Genomic DNA, 19,043 nt, shown 5'->3' with positions numbered 1-19,043 from the left:
GTCAAAACCTCAGTTTTACATAGCATATTACAGACAGCACCAGTTAGTTCATCGCTGGTTCTATACTGACTCAGAGGAAAACGTGCCTCCTGTTGAATCCCCAACATGTCCTGAAGCACCAGGGATTTTCCTTAGAGGACTTCCATCTAAGTACTGATAAAGTTTAATATTGCTTATCATATGACATCTAACAACAGCATTATTTATATTACATTATTCACACCTGGATCTGATTCTGATTTATCTGTTGTTAGCATCAGTTTATGAACTCTGTAATGGACCCGATGCAGACCGCTTTTTACTTCACAATGTGGACCAGATTTCAGAACCATTTTTGTATTGTTTAACAAGAACCAGCTTTGCAAATAACTGAGCTCACTCTGAAATCTTCTTTAACCATCTGTGTTTATTCAGATAATTGGAGCAATTTTTATACATAGATGTGTGTGTGTATATGAATGAACATCATTTGCTTTGCTTTTCTCTTTCATGTTCTGGCCCTTCTTCAACCCCTTGTGGTCTCCGGTTCCTACACTAGAAAAGTGTGTGTGCAAAGAGAAAGAGCTCGGAAGTGTCACTGATTTCTGCCAGATGAAATACGCATATGGTAAGTGGCTGATGTGCCTTCATGGTATGATCATTCCACTGTTTTCTTAGCTGGTACCTGTGAAATCATAGATCGGTTTCCTTCCTCCTTTTTTGTCTAGTGATACCTCCCAGTCCTGGGAAGAGCTGATCAGAGGACAGCATACTTCCTGTAATGATGATTTCTTCAATGCCAAGCAAATCAACATGGCCTTCTTGAACTCAGGCACATGCTTACACCTATATGTGTATGTGCTGTAGACCAGCAGACCATGTCAGGACTCCTTTTTTCCTCTGGTGCTCCTCTTCTGTCTGCACAGCACCTCCCTCCCATTTAGCAATAGAGGAAGGGCAGGGTGGTCAGGATTCCCTGACACCTGCCTGCTACTCCCATCACCCTGAGGTTCAGAACCCATTCTATAGGTCTTGCAGTAGGATTGCCACCCTTTTGCAGTTTGCCCTGTAGGATAAACTTGCTGTGTCTGTTTCTCAATACCTTATTTATCACCCTGGCAAATAAGCAATTATGTCTTGTCATCACTCTGTGAAGGGTCATGGCCACCAAAAGTCACCACATTTTGACTCAACATAATCACATCGTGATCAAACAAAGCCTATTTGTGGGATTAGCCTGTTGAAAGTTGGATGATCTTGCAAAATCAGGAGGAGTGGCAACCCTGTTAGGTCACAAATCAAAGTAGCTTTTTCCAGCATATCATTATCATCTTAGAATTCTAGTCATGTGGCATTCCTGCACTCCAGTAGGAAATTTCCTGCCCTACAGCGTGAATTCCATTGCTTAACACTGAATTATTGTACAGCGGGCAGGAGGAATTTTAAAGGCTCAGGACTGTAGCTATGTAAATCTATTGCAAGCCTTCCAATGTCCAAACAAAAATCTGCCCAGGCTCTGAGTCAGTTTGCTTAAGATCATACTGTTGGCTGCTGGACTTTCTTTGTTTTTTATGGCATTCCTATTATCACGGGTTCCACTCACCACAGTGGCGCCTTCTGCTGGCCACCCTGGGGATTAGCTCTGCCAGTTGGTGCACCCTCTTCCGGAGGTACCTCTCCTGTCATCGTCTCTGCCTGCAGATCTGCATCACTCCAGGAACCAGAGAGTCCACTTCATGACTCGGCCCTTCGACTGGGTCACCATCAGTGTTTCCCCCTTCTGGGATGTATCAAAGTTCAATATTTAGGCCACTTCCCCAGTGGCTGATGGGGGGAAACCCAGGCCCTCCCACTACTCCTGGTCCTGACCCAGGGACCCTGAAGATAGCAACCTCCTGCTGTGACTCTTTAATTTCTCCCAATGCTGCTACATTTCCCTAGGCCACTTCCTCACAGCCCCAACACCTTCTTCGCCCTCACCTCAGGGCATTCAGTCCCAGCAGCCAGCCAGGAGCTCCCTCTTGCTCCCCCGGTCCCTGCCAGCAGCTGCTCTGTCCAAGGTGCTACAGTTCCCTCAGCCTGCTAGGGACACAGTCCTCACTCCTTGAGCTCCCAGCAGCCATTAACTTATTCTACCTTGCAGATTCTCTTATATGGCCTTGTTGGGCCTGGATTGATTGTTCCCTGAAGCTTTTCTCTGATTGGCTGCACCCCAAACAGCCACTCTAGGCTGCTTGGAGGACTCACCTCCATTGCTCCACTCTGGGGCAGGGCATGCTAGGACCATGAAGCCTCCACTAACCCCTTCCACTCCTGTGTGGGGTGGACACCCCATCACACTATACATACCCTAGAGGTTTCCTATGACTTTTGAGCTGTTGGCAGCAACCCATTGGAGATGAGCTGATAAAATTGGGAAGGGATTAGTTAACTGTCTAAATTGAAAAAATCCAGCATTCCTTCCCCAGATTCATTTAAATGGGTGCTGTGATTGAACCAGAATGCTCATATGTCCCTGACCAAGAGTCCCTGACATGATTGTTTGTGCCTCATCCAACAGTCCCTAACATTCTACCCTCTAGCCATATAAGGAAAATACCACTGCTTACTTTGAAATGAATTACTGGTTTGTGCCCATGTGTGTATTTTCTGGCAGTGATAAAAGCAAGAATCCTATCAGCTCATGACAAAGGAACCCATGCGGAAGTTGTAGTGAAGGTGAAGAAGGTCCTGAAATCAGGCAAAGTGAAAATTGCCCGGAGTAACAGAAGTATCTATCCGGAGTCCTGGACCAACAGGGGATGTACATGTCCCATTCTCAATCCTGGTAAGTATTAAATGCTTATGGCGTGGATTCTGTGGGGAAAAGACTATGTCAGTTGTTAAGGTATTAATGTTCCCAATTCTTATGTCACTTTCACTAGTGTAAATCAGCTATTGAAGCTAATGAAATTGTATTGGTATGGCACCTATGTGAGAACTACACTAGTTGACCATGCTGCTGGAATAATCCATTGAGGAAAAGCTGGTCCGGGTAACATAAAGCAAATGAACAGATTAACAGAGTAAAGCTGGTACGCTTATTGGAGTATTAAAGAGAGAAACATAACTGAGAAATCCTTTATTCAAATAGTTAGGGCTGAACTATGCCTCCCTGAGGTGGGTTTGCTACAGGGGAGTGGGCACAGAGACCCATTCTCCCTTCACTGCCCAAGCATCTGCACAGTGACCAGGCATAATCTGTTTCCCAGAGCTGGGGAGTGCAGGGCTGGGGGGCAGTTAGTCCTGCCAGCAGCTCTAGCAGGTTCAAACTGGTTCAGTGATGCCTTTCTGAGTTTGAAGACAGCCTGAAACAATAGCTGTGAGGTGTGAACTGCCCCAGACATCTTAATGTATTGTTACTTTGAAACTTAAAGCTCACAATTTGCAGCATGTGGGAAACTCAAAATATGGGGCTAACATACAATAAATGAATTTAATGCCACAATAAATGAGACAGGGGCTTCGGTGCTGATTGGATTATTCACCTTTAGATTTAATTCAGTAAAAACATCCCTTTTAAACATTTATCTGTAGCCACCGCAGAATTCCCACAACAGTGCCATAGAATCTAGGGCAAAACTGCCGTTGCATACATGCCTTGCATCATATACAGTATGCATAGAGAAAAGGAAATGCAATCTCAGTGTTAACCATAATGCAATCCTAGAATGTAAATAAATCCAGATCTCACATTTCAGTTCATTACTACATTAGATTTACGCTTCTGAATATACAGGTTTGAAAGAAAAAGAGAGAGAGTTAGAGAGGGAGGCATTGTCTAGTGGTTTACGCACAGACTTTTGGTCCAGGAATTCCTTGAATCCCATCTCACAATGACTCCCTCTGTGGGCACGAGAAACCCTCTGCCACAATTGCTTCATGTGTCAAGTGGAGCTAATGTTTATCAGAACTTATCTACTTCACAGAGGACTTGGAGGATTAATTAGTTAGGGCACAAGTGGGAGCCTTGCTGTGCACCTGCACAGGGGAGGGGCTTGTATGAACTAGTGACAACACCAGAACGAGCAGCTATTCCCCCTCCCCCTCAGGTAGGTAGAGGGAGTAGAGCCAGTAGAGGTAGGGAGGGAGTAGAGCCACTCCATACCTCTGAATACCACACCCAAGATGGCACAGAAGGGGAAGTAACTTGTGCCAGCAAAAGGGCTGGTGCATATTACTTCCCTGCAGGACAAGGGGGAAATAGGAACCAAATGATGTCTTGGAGGCACAAGAGCAGCACTGCACAGCTTAAAAATTGAAAAGCACATCGGCGCTGATTTTTATTTTTCCCAGTGGGTGCGCTACCCCTACTCTGCCCAGAGGCCCTGCCCCCACTCCACCCCTTCCCCCAAGACCCGGCCCTCGCTGCCTCTTCCCGCCCCTGAGCACCCCCGGAGTCAGTGCCTATGCCAGAAAGCAATATTATTAGTAGCTGAATGGATGGATTTTTCAGCAGAGCCCTCACTACTGCCTTCTTTCCCATCAAGCAATTTAGTGGACTGGAGACAGAAATATTTGTATTGCCCCAGCTGAAATCCCATGTGGATAATTATGGGGAGATGAGCTAGAGAGCCCACGTAAGTGCCTTTAACTGTGCTAACTGGAGTCTGGAAATGTCTTTTGGACCCTGCTTTCTTTTTTTCATCCAAGTAGGCAGCAAAGGGCTTGATCCCGAGAGGTGATGAGCACCCACAGCTCCCATTCACTTCAGCAAAGGCTGCAGGTGCTCAGCACCACTTAGGATCAGGCCCTGAATGAGACAGGTAACTTGGGGTTTTTTTGGATGAGCTAAACAGTGTCTCCAAGGATCATGTTTCACTACTGTGCCTTACACCATGGAGAGTGGGGACTTATCCACATTCTAAAACAAAAACTTGTTAGATAAGTTACCCTACATTTTTTCCTCTGAACAGATTAAACACACTTTCATGCTGAGTGAAAGAATTCCTTGTATTTGGTCTGAAATCCAAGGCTTACCCTGAGCTCTAAGGCAAATTCTCATCTGAAATCAGCTACATACAAAAGAGCCAATTGTTCTGGGATTGGCTGAGTCCAATCAAATCCAGTGTGAATTCTTCCAATCAGTCCAAAATGATTTGTGCCCTCTCAAAAATGATTTGGGTCTTGCATTATCTGTACCACCAGGTGAGGAATTGGGTTTGAATTTGCAGGGATGCACTATATGGTCTCTGAGAGCTGTACTTCAGCAATGTAACTCAAACTTGGTCAAATACATTTTACTGACTGTGGTGCAAATGATTAAGGTATTCTCTTACACTTCCTGTCCTAAACTCTTTTATGGTATAGCTGTGGACCATTAAACAGCTGCAGGGCTCCCTGCTCAGCAGTGGGAGCTGTAGGTCAGGGTTGGTGAAGATGTGTTTAATATAGGGTTAGACTGTGTTCGACCCTTCACAGAAGCTCAAGGAGGGGAGAGGGCATAAGGAGTCCAGCCCCCTTGTTTCTCTTTAGCTGTTAGGAGTATGGGGCCCCTGAAACACTATTGTACAGTTCTGATGCTAGCCAGTGTACCTGCAGTGATGCACCTGCACACTAGCCAGTTCTTCACAATAAGTTTGTAAACTAGATTTTCATCACAAAATTATGCACTAGATTCACACGTGGTGTAAATGAGCATAATTCCATTGACTTCAGGTTTCTATGCCGATTTCTACCCACTGAGAATTTCACTGTACATGCTCACTCATGTTGAGATTCCCTGCTTTTATTCGGCTCATGATTTTTACACACCCCTTTTCCCTTACTTCTGCATGCATATTAGCTTTTCATTCCCATCACTTTACTTCCAGCAAGGAGGGAGCGGGGTGGCGGTGGGAGGGGTAAAGGGTAAGCAGCAGCCACCAATGCCAGTCCAAACTGCCACTGTCGTCAGCAGGGCTTTCTGCTGTGCAGGGTGATCTGGCTTCCTGCCCAACCGTCTCTGCAGCATTGTGTTGTATGTTCTTCCCTGGCTGATGACAGGAAGTCCATATTTAATCTCACAGCCTTTAGAGTTTAATCATAAAACTTTACTTATGGAGCTACCAATGGATTTGCTGTATGGATACTAAAGAAAGACCTTCTGCTTTCCATATTAGTAACTCCCGGCAGAATAAACTATTGAGCTGCCCTCTGCTTTGCACATGAACGAGCATTTCTTTAAAAAAAGCATAGGAAACCTCAGGATTTTTAAAGGCCGAAGAAGTATAATTTGGGGGTAAATACTGCCCTCTCTCTCCCCTTCCAGGGCTGTGGAGTGCTCTGTCTGCAGTGAAATTGGTGTGCTTCCACTGTGCAAGGGGTTGCAGAGCAGGATTTGGGGGAAGGGAGGAGTGAGCCAAGGCCAGTGACTCCCATCACTATCAGCCTCAGTCCTTCTTAGGGAGCGGGGTTGCAACAGCAGCCTCTACTGAAATTGCAGGGCTGCTGAGTAGGGAACATAGGGAATGTATAATCCCTCAGAATCCCCTTTCATCACTACACATACTTGGGGGTATCAGGGGATTCGGCCCTGTGTTTTTAATAAACTTTATAGTATAATAGTGGGGTTTGTCCGCTTGAGTAATAAATCATTAGCAGTATCTGTGTCTTGCTAATGAACTGATCACAGTTGGGTGTCTCACCTCTGTGGTTATGCCTCTAATCCTATGGGGATGTGGTGGTTACATTTCCTGGAGTTGCCTGAGCTGCTGTTAAAGATCCTTATTGTGTCAGGAGAATGTGCATTGTTGTACGAGAAGAATACCGAGCTGGCAGTTGTCATGTCAAACAGCCATTTCAGCTAATCTGTGTGGCGCACACAGATTAATCTAGCCCTTTAGACTGCTCACCAGCCAATCGGAACACTGTCTCAGCTCAGGCGCTTTAATAATTGTGTTTATTTTGTTCCTCACCAGAAAACACTGACTGACAATGTGGTCTTTCTGTTGCTGCAGGTTTCAGCTATGATGGGGGAGGGAAGGCAAGATCTGTACCTTCCCCCACCCCCCTTGCCTATCATCCAGAAGTTTTGTTCCACACATTGAACCCGAAGTAATAAAACTTTGGATATTAACAGGTTGGATATAGAAAGGCTGCCAATCCCCCCCGCCCTCTCCCGCAGATGGATGTCCAAGCTTCATTTCAATTAAAAATCAAGCAATCACATACACATGACATAAATACACAAGCAACCAGATTCCATACAACAGCCATATGCAATAAGGCACAAACAAAAAAGAGAAACTGACACAGCAGACAAATGGATACATAATAACAGACGCGCACACACACCAGGCGTATGGATAGGAATGCACACACGTTGCTGAAAATAAGACAGTGTAAATTGCGAGCCAAAATCTAGCCATCCTTTTCAGTTGGCGGATGTTTCTTTGTTGTGTTTTAATGACTAGGGAATTTGCACCTTCCACTTGTGTTTTGTGCTATTAAACCAACAAAATCAAGATAACTTCAGAGGGACACAGCTCCCTTCATAACATGCCCCAAGGTGCTTTAGCTGTTACAAGGGCCTCTGAACAGTAAGGGAATTTTACATATCATACCCGATACAATACACAGCAAAAAAACACCTCTGTGTTTAATGCAAAACATCGTGATTTTCCGTGGTGCCTCAGTCTGGCCTTTCCTTGAAGGTGTACAATTTTGTATGAACTAGCACATTTTCTGTACATTAGCAGTTGCGTGTGCAGATGATAATCTAACAGGGATGCTTTAGAATTCTCACATTCAAAACCAGCCCACACCTGGCAAGACCTGATTCTGCTGTCACTTGTACCTGTGCAAACAAGGAGTAGTTCCACTGAAACCTATGGAGTTAAATTGGTGTAAAAACCAAATCAAACCCCAAACGCCACAACAACAAAAAACCAGTGACAGGGAGATCAGAATCAAGCCCAATCGCTTGCTGGTGTGGGTGTTAAGATTTTGAAAGGTCTTAAACCCCTTGGAACAACTAAGGTTTGTGTGTGAAGGTTCTAATATGTGCACACGCATGTTAGAATGTATTGCTGGTGTACAGAGGAATTAGTGCAAAGAAAATGTATGCACATAGAAATGTATGCGCACAACCTGGAATATTCATTTTAAAAAAAAAGGTTGAAGCTAGCTAAGGTGCAAGATCCTGATTCCCCGGGGAGTGGAGATATTAAGTAGGTACTCCTCTGTTTTATTTATTTAAGTAATTATTTTTTTAACCAGGAACAGACTACCTGATAGCAGGCCAGGAGGACTCAAGGACCAGCAAACTCCTCGTGAATATGAACAGTCTGGTGAAACCCTGGAAGGCATATTTGGGAAAACAAGTAGCAGACATTCTTCGAACTGGGTGCAAATAATTTCTTCTTCAGAAGTTAAAGTCATAAACTTTATATTTTAATAACACTGTGGTGAAAGGTATAGCTAGTTCATATATTACCATGCAACACCTTCCTAGCTAAGGGAACAAAAGTGGACTTACCCTCCTTTCCCTCATTATGTGTTTAAACCAGGAATCCTTGGACATAACTTTTCTTCCATAATTACACACTGTCTTATATGAAATTAACACATCACATCACATGTAGGTTACAAATCACAGTTCTTAGCTTGAAGCCATTTTCACAGCTCCCAGAGATTCACTCTCAGAGGAGAAGCAGAAGCTATGGTTTATGTGTTTCCACTCTTCAGGAATGAATCTGGTATCGATACTTATAAACCGCTTGCATAGTGCAGTCATTACTCTGGTGTCATTTCTTTATTTAAGTGGCCATTAATGGGCAAAAAAATTTCAGCTTTGCAGGTGGCAAAATATTGAACAGTCAGCATGTCAGATGACACTTGATTTGTTTGAAAAGAGCTGAGTTATTTTTATTTACCAAGCAAACTGCAGTTAGCTCAGTATAAGACACGTTGCTTTCTCGAGTGAAAATATCACATTGCTGCACAGAGACTAACGCTGGAACTTTATCTGGTGAGGGCCTCTATAGATGGGAGTTGTCAAAGTCAATGCCTAATGTGAAAGCACTTCTGGTTCAGTGTGGAATCCTGGCACCGCACTCATCTATTCTATCAAAGGTCTCCTCGTTCTTTGCTATTTGTACTGTCACACAACAGGTTTCAGAATGACTGCTGCTAAAAAGCCTTGAGCCAGTACAGTAGTGTCAAGCTGCAGCTCCACACCCATAGGAGAAGGTGATGGAAGCTGGCCCAGATCTGAGTTTGTGAAGCTACAGTAGATAGAGGTGTGAACGGGCAGCAGGCTGTGCCAATTTGAGGATTAAGCAAGGTGTTGATGTCTTATAGGGCAGCTACCTTGTTATTTTGATCAATGCCCTTGAGGCCATGCTCATTATTTAATTTTCGCTACCGTTTTCAGTCTGCTGTTACTCTTGCCCCCTTTGTGTGTTGTACTGTAATAGTCAAGTGATGTTACCTTTCAGTTGTGCTTGAAGTTTGTTTAGCGTGAGAAGCAGGGGTGGTAGCATCTCCACTCTAAGTAAAGTCCTGCTGTTCTGCAGAAGGAGTCCCCAGTAGGTTTATTTTAGTCTGCTCCACAGTTAGTAAGAAGCCAGTCCATGGAAATGTGAGTTCCTCAGAGTACCATGGGGAGGGGGAAGGGAACAATCTCCTCCTGGTCTCTGCCCAAGTGACAGGAAACTCATGACCAAACTGAGAGGGTAAAGGAGTATGTTCCTTTGATAAGTGAAGCATCAATCAGAACTTTGTTCAAAGATATGATTTTTTTTTTGGTTTGTTCATATATGCAGCTTTTGCACATCTTTGTCTATGCTTACAGGAAGAGGAGATGGGGTTTGATCTGCATGCCACTCAGTCACTGTGACATGAAGGAATCTAGGGGACAGCCCAATAGCCATGAAAAGAAAGTGGTGGGTCTGGGTTATGAAGCATCTGATGAGAAAGAGATAAGTTATCGGCACATTCAACTAATGCAGTTGGGTGACAAGAATCTGAAGACCGGGGATCCTGGAATGCCAGAGCTACTTTTTTATTTCCATTGTTTGTTACCCCTCCTTTTATGTAGGGCCTGATGCACATCAGAACAGCAAAAGGACACATTTCAGTTCATTTGTAAAGAGAAGACCAGCAGAAATTTCTTGGAATATTCTTCCAGCTTAAGTGAAATTCTGGATGGGCATCACCTTGAAGTGACGCAGTGTGTGTTTACATAAACAACCTTTCCCTCCTCCCTTCACCCAGTCCCCTCAATCTATGGATGCATTATATATTGTCTCAGGCCAACATGACCTCATCCTATGTTTGGCTGTGAATTCAAAGGAGGTTCAGTCAGTTAGCTAGCTGGACTGATGAAATATTCCTAAACCCATTATTGCTCCTACAATGGCCCTGTTAAAAGCAACTTTCCATTTTGTGCCTGAAGTTTTGTAAATGCAAGTGCAATCAATATCACTTAGATGTCAAACTGTTTGGTTGCAAATAACATTGAGGATACCTTCAAATTTGCAGGCACAAAATGGGGAGCTGAATAGAAGCTCCTTTCAAAATCAGGTCCATACAGTATATTGCCTCACGCACAAGTGGATCTAACTGCCCTTGGATAATGTCACTTAACTATAGGCTTGTTCCAGTTTTAAAGCTATGCTGTGGGAAAGGAAGCTCCACATAGTTATTTCGGTAGTTAGTTGTTTTAGATTTCTGTGCTTTTAAGTAAATATACACAGTACCTTGGGGATTCCTTTATTTGTATTTAGTTCAATTTTCAAAGGAGCCCAGGCCACTCAGTTCCCATAGAAATGAAGTGGGACATCGGAGCCCAATTTCCTTAGGCACCTTTGCAGATCCCAGCCTAGAAGTATGTCCTGTTCACATTGAAACTAGCATAGAACTTGTCATCCCCACTTCATAGTTAACTAGAAGTATTCATGGGACACATTATGATATGGATGGAGGTTCCCATCTGAGCGTATACATTGACCCCACTTCCTCCCCAAAATTTGTTTTCTCCTAAGGAGCACAAATGCTGTGTTTTCTTTTTCCTATCATGGCAGGAAGAAAAAAGTCACTATTATCCATTTGTTGCTACCTAAAGCAGTAACCAAGAATTTGGCATCTCTGATTAGGCATTTAATTAATGTAATAAAACACTATGCACCACTAAAGTGGCTTTATTTAAAATGTCAGCCCATTAAGTTGAGTAGCAATCAAGTGATATTGTTTTCATTCCTGTGTCCAGAATGAGACTGACTACAAGGATTAGCTAGTCATCTTCTTTTAAAGACCATTAAAAATAATGATGTGTTTAGATGACTTTACAGTCCATTCTCAAAGGGCCTATTAGGAAGAGTTTCAATAAAGTAAAGCCTAGGGTGAGAGAATGTGTTTGAGGGCATTTAACAAATGCATTTATATTTACCACTGTGTGTGCTTTTTATCTGCTGAAGGTCATATTCTGTTCTCATTTACCCAAGTGCTATCCCATTGAGCTAAATGGCATTGCAGAGGGTGTAAATCACAGGACTAGAAGGTTCCCCCCCACAGCTATTTTAATTTCCAGGGGTGAAACTTACCCTTTTTGTGGGAACCCGAGAAGGGAACCCCTTGCAGCGACCGTTTCAGGTTATGGGCTGGGATAGTGACCAGTGCCTTTGTTCTTTTCAGCGTGCAGGCTGCTGAATCCACATAGTCCAGTCAAGCCCTTCCTCTGATCTACCACCAATACGCTCCTCCATGCCAGTTTATTTGGCATCAGTAGGAGCCCACTATGCAGCATCCACTCAGTCTGCCTGCCTACTCCATGTAGGGCTACTACAGGAAGTGGGGAATCACCAGCTCAGAGGGCCTTGTACTAGCCTTTCAAGGGGATATGAATTCCACGCTTACAGAGTTTCTATGTGCCTAATCTTATATGTAAGGGAGGAGGTTATGTGAACCCCATTACAAAGCTACACTCACCATTAGGGTGCCTCCTCCTGGCTGTTCAGGTGATTAGCTCCATCCACATCTGATGACCTATTGTTTGCTCTCATCGTGGCCCCTCCCACCCTCTGGGACTCAGCATGCTCCCTCTCCATAACTTGGCCCTTGGACCAGGTCACTATACATGTTTCCCCTTCCAGAATACCAAAGTCTCTCCAGATCAATTGTCCAGTTGCCTTTCCAAGCCATCCTCTAATTCAAGACTATGCCACTTTCTTGAATGGGGGGGGGAAGGGGGTTATGGGACCCCAGCCTGCCTATTACTCCAGATTCCAGCATAGGGACTCTGTTCAGCAACCATGGTCCACTTACCCCCAGACCTCAATGCTATTTCCCTGCTCTTCTTCCTACTTTTCTCCCCTAGCTCTACCCCCCTCACCCCAGGTTACCAGTAGAGCTCCCTCTGCTATTTCACCCTTTTCAGTTTCTTGCCAATTTATATTCCAAACACACTTTCCTCCTCCTAGGGAGTGACTGTAGACTACTTCTCCTACAACCCCTTCTGTTTTCAGCTTGCTGGTTTTGTATGAGACCAGCCTACACCTGCTCAGCTGAAATTCATCTTCTATTAGGGCTTGCCTGGCCAGCCTAATTCTCTGCCAGGCACAGTTTACTGGGTTAATTAGCCTCTTCCCAGCTATCTTAACCCTTCCAGGTGATGTGTGGAATGAATACTCCATCACAAGCTTATACATACAGCTTTGCAATGTACCTTAACACCAACTTTCAACTAGGTGATTCCCGACCATATTCATCCATTTGTACCAGACTGTGGTGGCTTTGTGGTATATGCAAATGCCCACTGCAAACCAGAGTGGGACCAATACATTTACGTCACTAATGGTCAAGCTACTATGTTCTTGAATCTATTGCAGCCATTTCTTATAACCAGGGATCTGTCTCATCATGAAAAATATTCATTAATGTCATTCCCAAGTGTTCTATCAATATTAGATGGGAGATTTGAAACAAAGGTACTTTTATAATCTCTATCACTTGCCTTGGGGTCCATTGTAATAAAAACAATCAGGCTAACAATTTTTTTTTTGCATTCAGATACATTCTCCATTGTGTAGCCAAACATTTCCAAAAGTGAATCAGCTGACATACAATAATGTGAGAGGAGTGGGGAACAACTGAGGGCAAATGTGAAAAAATATGCATAGGTTTTTTTTCCCCTTCCTCTCTTTCATCCTATTTGATGGTGGCTGGAGAGCTGAGTCTACTTCCTATTCTACAATCTCCATTACTTAGAAATACTACACATTCCATTTTGACTGTCAGGCTAACTGCTGTCTGATGGCTTCTGCTTTGCAGTCATTCAGGGTAAGCAGATACCCCACCAGCGTGTGACACTGGTGAGCCTACAGGTTGAAGGTACAGAAGCCAGTTATGGTCAGCCTAAGAGCAAGTTGACTTTGCTATTATTCCCAGCTGTTCATGAGATCTCTGGTTAACTAACCCAAGAAGAAAGTCAAAGAATGGGGAACAAAACTGAAAATTATGCAGAACTATAGTGTCCAGCCAAACAATAGTACCAGCATGCTCTGCAGTGCTATAAAGCATGTAGCCTGCCTGAAAATAAACGTCCAAAGTACAAATGAACTCCACAGATTTGAGTGAGAACAGAGTTCACTATTTGCAATGGAATTAAGACTGTATAAAGGGCTGGTTATCTTGGGTATGGGGGAAAAAAATAAACCTTCATATACTGTGATGGCTCAGAAGAAGATTATTGTGAGACAACGTGACACTATCAATACTTCCCAGAAGTAGTTGCTATGTATTTCCTGTGACCAGAACAAACAAGGCCCTACAGAACTAACAAGAGGATCTGCCAAAGAAGATGCACCTATTGAAATGGGAAAAGAAATCTGTTGGTCTTGTCCAGGGGTTGCTGAATACAGCTCTCCAGTACTTTCTACCAGATTGTCCGATCATCAGCTTTGCCAAAAAGCAGCAAAGACAGGGCAGCTGTGTTACATTCTGATGCACCCCAAACACCAGGAAATCAAATCAAGACACACAGGTAGGTGGTCAATCAAAAACATGTAATAACCCTAAACCAGTTAAGTCAGCAACAGTCCAAATGGCAGGTATGTAGCAGAAGGCTCAGCGTAACTGCACACGCCCAAAACTGTGTGTACATACACACATGTGCACACCCACCCACACACAGAAGAACAGGAAATGGAACACTGAATTCAGGGAGCGGGAACCAGGAAACAAACAGAAACAAGGAGCAGGAAGCAATAAGCAGGAAGTCAACACAGACCAGTCATCAGCATCAATACTGAAAATGGTCATACGAACAATCCAACCCAAACCATAGTAGACAGGTTGCCCTATCGCTAGCTGTTATCACATGTCAAGAAATAGCAAAGACAGCTGGTAGGCCCTGCCTAATGATGAAATAATAGCGTTTACCCCCAAGAAAAGTATGGAAAGCACTGGAGGAGTTAAACTGGGGCAGGGAAGGTAATAGGCTGAAAGCAGCCGCATATGTGGAGAGGAGGCAGCAGCACCATTAGGACAGTTTCAAGTCAGAGCAACTATCTGTGAGAGTTGTGCAGCTCACGTATCAAATAAAATGTGGCCACATCTATCCTAGTCTTGGTAGGGAACTTTAAAGGATCAAAATAGTTCACTAGGTAGTTCTTTGTGAGTGCTGAGCTCAATATGCAAGGTTGCTATGTTGTATTTAATCATGCTTCTGCATCTCCTGCTCTTGTACACTGGTACAGCAAGCAGATAGGAGGAAGGAGGCAGAAGGAAGGCAAACAGACCTACATACAATATTGTATTACTTTGGCAAGAGTGGCTCATTCTTCTAACGGCTATACAGAGCAAGGTTTCTCTGTCGTGTTCTCCATTTGTGTATCTCAGATTGTTTCAGTGCTGCCTGATGTAAGCTTTCCTTGAATTTATCTAATTCACATGGTGTTCTCTCCAGGGTTCCTCAAACCTGGAAAAGTGATTGTGTTATTTGTAACGTGTTGTGCACATTTTCTGTTTTGTACTTAAACTTTGATTAAAAATACTGATAGAAATGTATATGGATCTTGAGTTTGGGTTTTTATGTTTTAAACTATGTGATTTTCAAGCCAAATTACACTAGTTCTGTTGAAGTTAATAAACCTGAAACATTCCAGACATCAAACTCTTGGTTCAATAGTCTTGCACAGAGTAAAAGAAACAGGAGGAAAGAATTTAGTTAAGGAAATTGTACCAATTTTCCTAGCAAGCTAATTCTCACTATTTAAAAACTAATATGTATATTTTGTGTGTATGATAAACACACAAAAGAAAGTGTCAAAAATAGATGCTGATGACTTGTATCAACAGCATATTAATTCAGAATTTCAGCCCAGGTCCTTCAAAACCTTATATGGGTATTTAACTTTAGTAATATGAGTAGCACTTAGGAGCATAACATTACACATGTATAAATGCTTGCAAGTTTGGGACCTTAAAGCTCATCACTACATTCCAAAGTCACTCCCTAGAGCCTAATTATTGCCCACACCAGGCATCAGGCACAACAAAATACAAGTTCAAGGTGGGTGGAGAAGCCTTGACTCTGGTCTGCCCAAAACTTATGTAGGCTTAAAACTACTACTTTTTTGGGGTTCATAATTACTTTTGCTTTTAATACACAAAAATAAATGCATCACAGAGACTTGGCAGTGTGACTTTGGCATTGATTTTGTGCTAGCTCTTCGGGACATATTATGAGTTCAGGATCCTTGCAGGTCTTCCTACTGAGATGTTTGCACCTCCATTCTCAGCAGGCCTTACTCTGCATGCAGATGATTAACACAACGAACAACACTGAGGCTTCAATCCATGTCTTATTGACATGATATAACATAATATGTCAATAAGAAGGTGACCTTTTGAACTGTGGGGCAATATTCATTGCTGGCATAAACTGCAGGGGATTTATTACAATAAAATCAATTCTGCCTAGACAGGTGTAACTCCCATTGAAGCTAATGGTAGCTGATTTACCAAGGCAGAATTTAGCAATGGGAATTTGTGCCTATGTATCTGAAAGTAGTACTATATGTAGCCAGGTTGGTCCCAGGATATTAGAGAAACAAGGGGGGTGAGGTAATATCTTTTATTGGACCAATTTCTGTTGGTCAGAGACACAAGCTTTCGAGCTCTGTGTGGCTTGAAAGCTTGTCTCTCTATCACCAACAGAAGTGGTTGCAATAGTACTGTAAAGTATATACTCCCTTAAGTACAGTACAGTATATACCCCTTTAACTAAAGTAGTTCCATGTGTCACAGCTCTACAAGTACATGACTCTCAGTTTGTTAACTGAATTTAAATTACAGGAACAATGTGGTGCATAACAACACAAACAGCTTCAGTATCTATAAAACAAGTGGCTCAGTACTCAGTCTCTGAACACTGCTGAATTTCAGGGAAGCTCAGATCTGGGTCTGTGCTTTCTGGCTCAAACCCATATCTAATTAATGCATTTGTAATGACTTTTTTAAAAGAGAGCAAAGATCATAGGCATTAAGGACTTTTCCATATTTAACTGAGGAGATACAATGCCTGTTTATTATTGTAGCTGCCATGGCTACAAAAGTTATGTCATGGAGCTGCTTCAGGATGTAAACTGGTCACTTGGATGTTTGTTCTTGTTCCTCCTTCCACGTACACTAGTAAACAAGTGGGTAAGTGTATTACGAGTGGGGGTTTTTCCTGCAAAGTATCAGGTTTTTGTAACTTCCGGAGATAAGACACCAAACCCGCTGGACCAATAATCTGATTTGGTATAGCAAATCCTACTCCCACTTTCCCCCTTCACCTCACTGCTATGGGATCCGAGCTAATCGTCAATGAGCAATCACTACAAATCTTCCAATGCTCTTTGTGTTGGCTGCCATGGAGCCTTCATGAGCTGTCTGCTCACTGATATATTGACGCTAATCTGTAACACGCTTTTCTTTTTTTGTGCATTTACTCTTGTTTTAGAGACTGCCTCTCCTTTTGGTCTCTTTATGTTCGGCCTCTGAGTGCGGTTTATGCTAAGGATACGGAATTCGAGCCGGGAGAGAGAGAAAAATAAAAATAAAGGCCAACGATCCTAGCAGAAAATAAAGTTAATAAGAGAAAGGAGAAGCTGACAGTTCACTATTAGGAAGCCTCTGTCACACATTACCCCTTGACACCAGTGGTGGAAAACTGCCAACTCCAAAGTCTATTTTCCTTGAATTGCAAAAGTGTTTTTTTTTTAAAGCAACAACACTGCACTCACCCCAACAAGTAGGACAAAAGGCCCATTATTAATTATTTCAATTAAATCAGCAAATGACAGGAAATAAAGCAACATTCCAAGCATTTTAATGCGCTACGCAGGCTCCTCCAGTGGATCAAAACATATGAAAAAAATTGCTCTGGCTTAAACCGTTGGTGGCGGCGGGTACAAAGCCAATTGCAGCCTTTTACTGATACTATTAACATGTTAATAGCAGCCTGAGCTTTTAAAAGTTCATGAGTAAAAATAACCATGCATTGCAGTTGCTTACTTTCTACTGTTCAAAACCAGGCACGTGTTAAATTGGTGAGCCTCTCTTTCCCAACCCCATCCCCACTTTGCTGTTCTAAGAAAGAAGGGCTACTGAGCAGGGGCTGGCATGGGTCGATGACCTAGTGCCTCCCTCCCGTCTGTGGAAACTGGACTTTTGGTGTTTGATCGGTACATCTGACCGGACACTGCCAGGTGCCCTTTTTGACCAGACTTTCTGGTTGAAAATCTAACACCTGGCAACCCTAATGGGGGCAGGCGACAAAAGCCCACAGATAAGTCCAGAACATGGAAACGTGGGTGAAGAGTCAGAATCTGGGGAGAATGTGGGTAATCATAGCAGGGACAAAGGAGACAAGAGGGAATATAGAGGGGAAATTTAATGAACATTTTAGATAGCTGTACACTAATGCAAGAAGTATGGGAAATAAATGGGAAGAATTAGAAATACTAGTGAATAATCACAATTACAATACAATTGGCATCACAGAGACATCTTAGGATAATTCACATGATTCGAATACTGGTATAAAAGGTTTTTGCTTGCTCAGGAAGAACGGACAGGGAAAAAAGGGAAGAGGTATTATGTTGTATATCAAAGATATATGCACTTGCACTGAGGTTGAGATAGAAGTGGGAGGTAGACCTGTTGAAAGTCTCTGGGGTAATAAACAAGGATGATGTCACGGTAGGGGTTTAGTATAGGCCGCCTACATAGGAAGAAGAGGTGGATGAGCCTTTTTAAAAAAAAACAAAAACCAACTAACAAAATCATCCAAAGCACAGGATTTGGCGGTGATGGAGGACTTCAACTCTCCAGATATCTATTGGGAAAATAATACAGCAAGGCACAGATTATTCAACAAGTTCTTGGAATGCATTGGAGATCACCTTTTAATGCAAAAGGTTGAGAAAGCAACTGTGGGAGGCTGTTCTAGATTGGATTCTGACAAATAGAGGTGAACTTGTTGAGAATTTGAACACGGAAGGCAGCTTGAGTAAAAATGATCATGAAATGGTAGAGTTCAGGATTCTAAGGAATGGTAGGAGGGAAAACAACAGATTAAAGACAATGGACTTCAAGAAGGCAGACTTTAGCAAACTCAGAGAACTGGTAGGAAAGATCCTTTGGGAAGAAAGTTGAGGGGGAAAAAAAAACAACTTCGGAAGAGTTGGCAGTTTTTTTTTAAAAGAGACATTATTAAGGGGACAAAAGCAACCTATCCTAATGCGTAGGAAAGATCGGAAGTATGGTAAGAGACCGCCCTAGTTTAACCAGGAGATCTTCAATGACTTGAAACTCAAAAAAAAGTCATACAAAAAGTGGAAACTAGGTCAAATTAGAATTATGAATATAAAAAAATAACACTAGCATCTAGGGACAAAATTAGAAAGGCCAAGACACAAAACAAGATTAAACAAGCTAGGGACATAAAGGGTAACAAGAAAACATTTTACAAAGACATTAGAAGCAAGAGGAAGACCAAGAACAGGGTAGTCCCATTACTCAATGAGGAAGGAAAGACAATTACAGAAAACGCAACA

At 42.8% G+C, this 19,043-nt stretch overlaps 1 protein-coding gene across 3 annotated transcripts in view; it reads left to right on the top strand.

Moving 5' to 3' along the window:
- Positions 1-14,989, top strand: part of LOC140914151 (netrin-4) — a 65,641-nt gene extending 50,652 nt beyond the window's left edge. The window contains exons 8-11 of one of the 3 annotated variants that reach the window (XM_073351316.2): positions 539-607; positions 2,636-2,806; positions 6,957-7,053; positions 8,218-14,989. In XM_073351316.2, the coding sequence (XP_073207417.1) occupies positions 539-607; positions 2,636-2,806; positions 6,957-7,053; positions 8,218-8,395 (515 nt within the window). In that variant the 3' untranslated portion in view covers positions 8,396-14,989. Of the gene's footprint in view, positions 1-538; positions 608-2,635; positions 2,807-6,956; positions 7,079-8,217 lie in introns of all 3 variants that reach the window. The other 2 variants (XM_073351319.2, XM_073351317.2) reach the window with 2 other exon arrangements.
- Positions 14,990-19,043: the final 4,054 nt, after the last annotated feature.

This window comes from Lepidochelys kempii, chromosome 7, assembly GCF_965140285.1.
Source record: "Lepidochelys kempii isolate rLepKem1 chromosome 7, rLepKem1.hap1, whole genome shotgun sequence".
In the NCBI taxonomy this organism is placed as follows: Eukaryota; Metazoa; Chordata; order Testudines; family Cheloniidae; genus Lepidochelys; species Lepidochelys kempii.
Note: the sequence above shows the minus strand (reverse complement) of the source record. Positions and strands in the feature narration are given on the sequence as shown.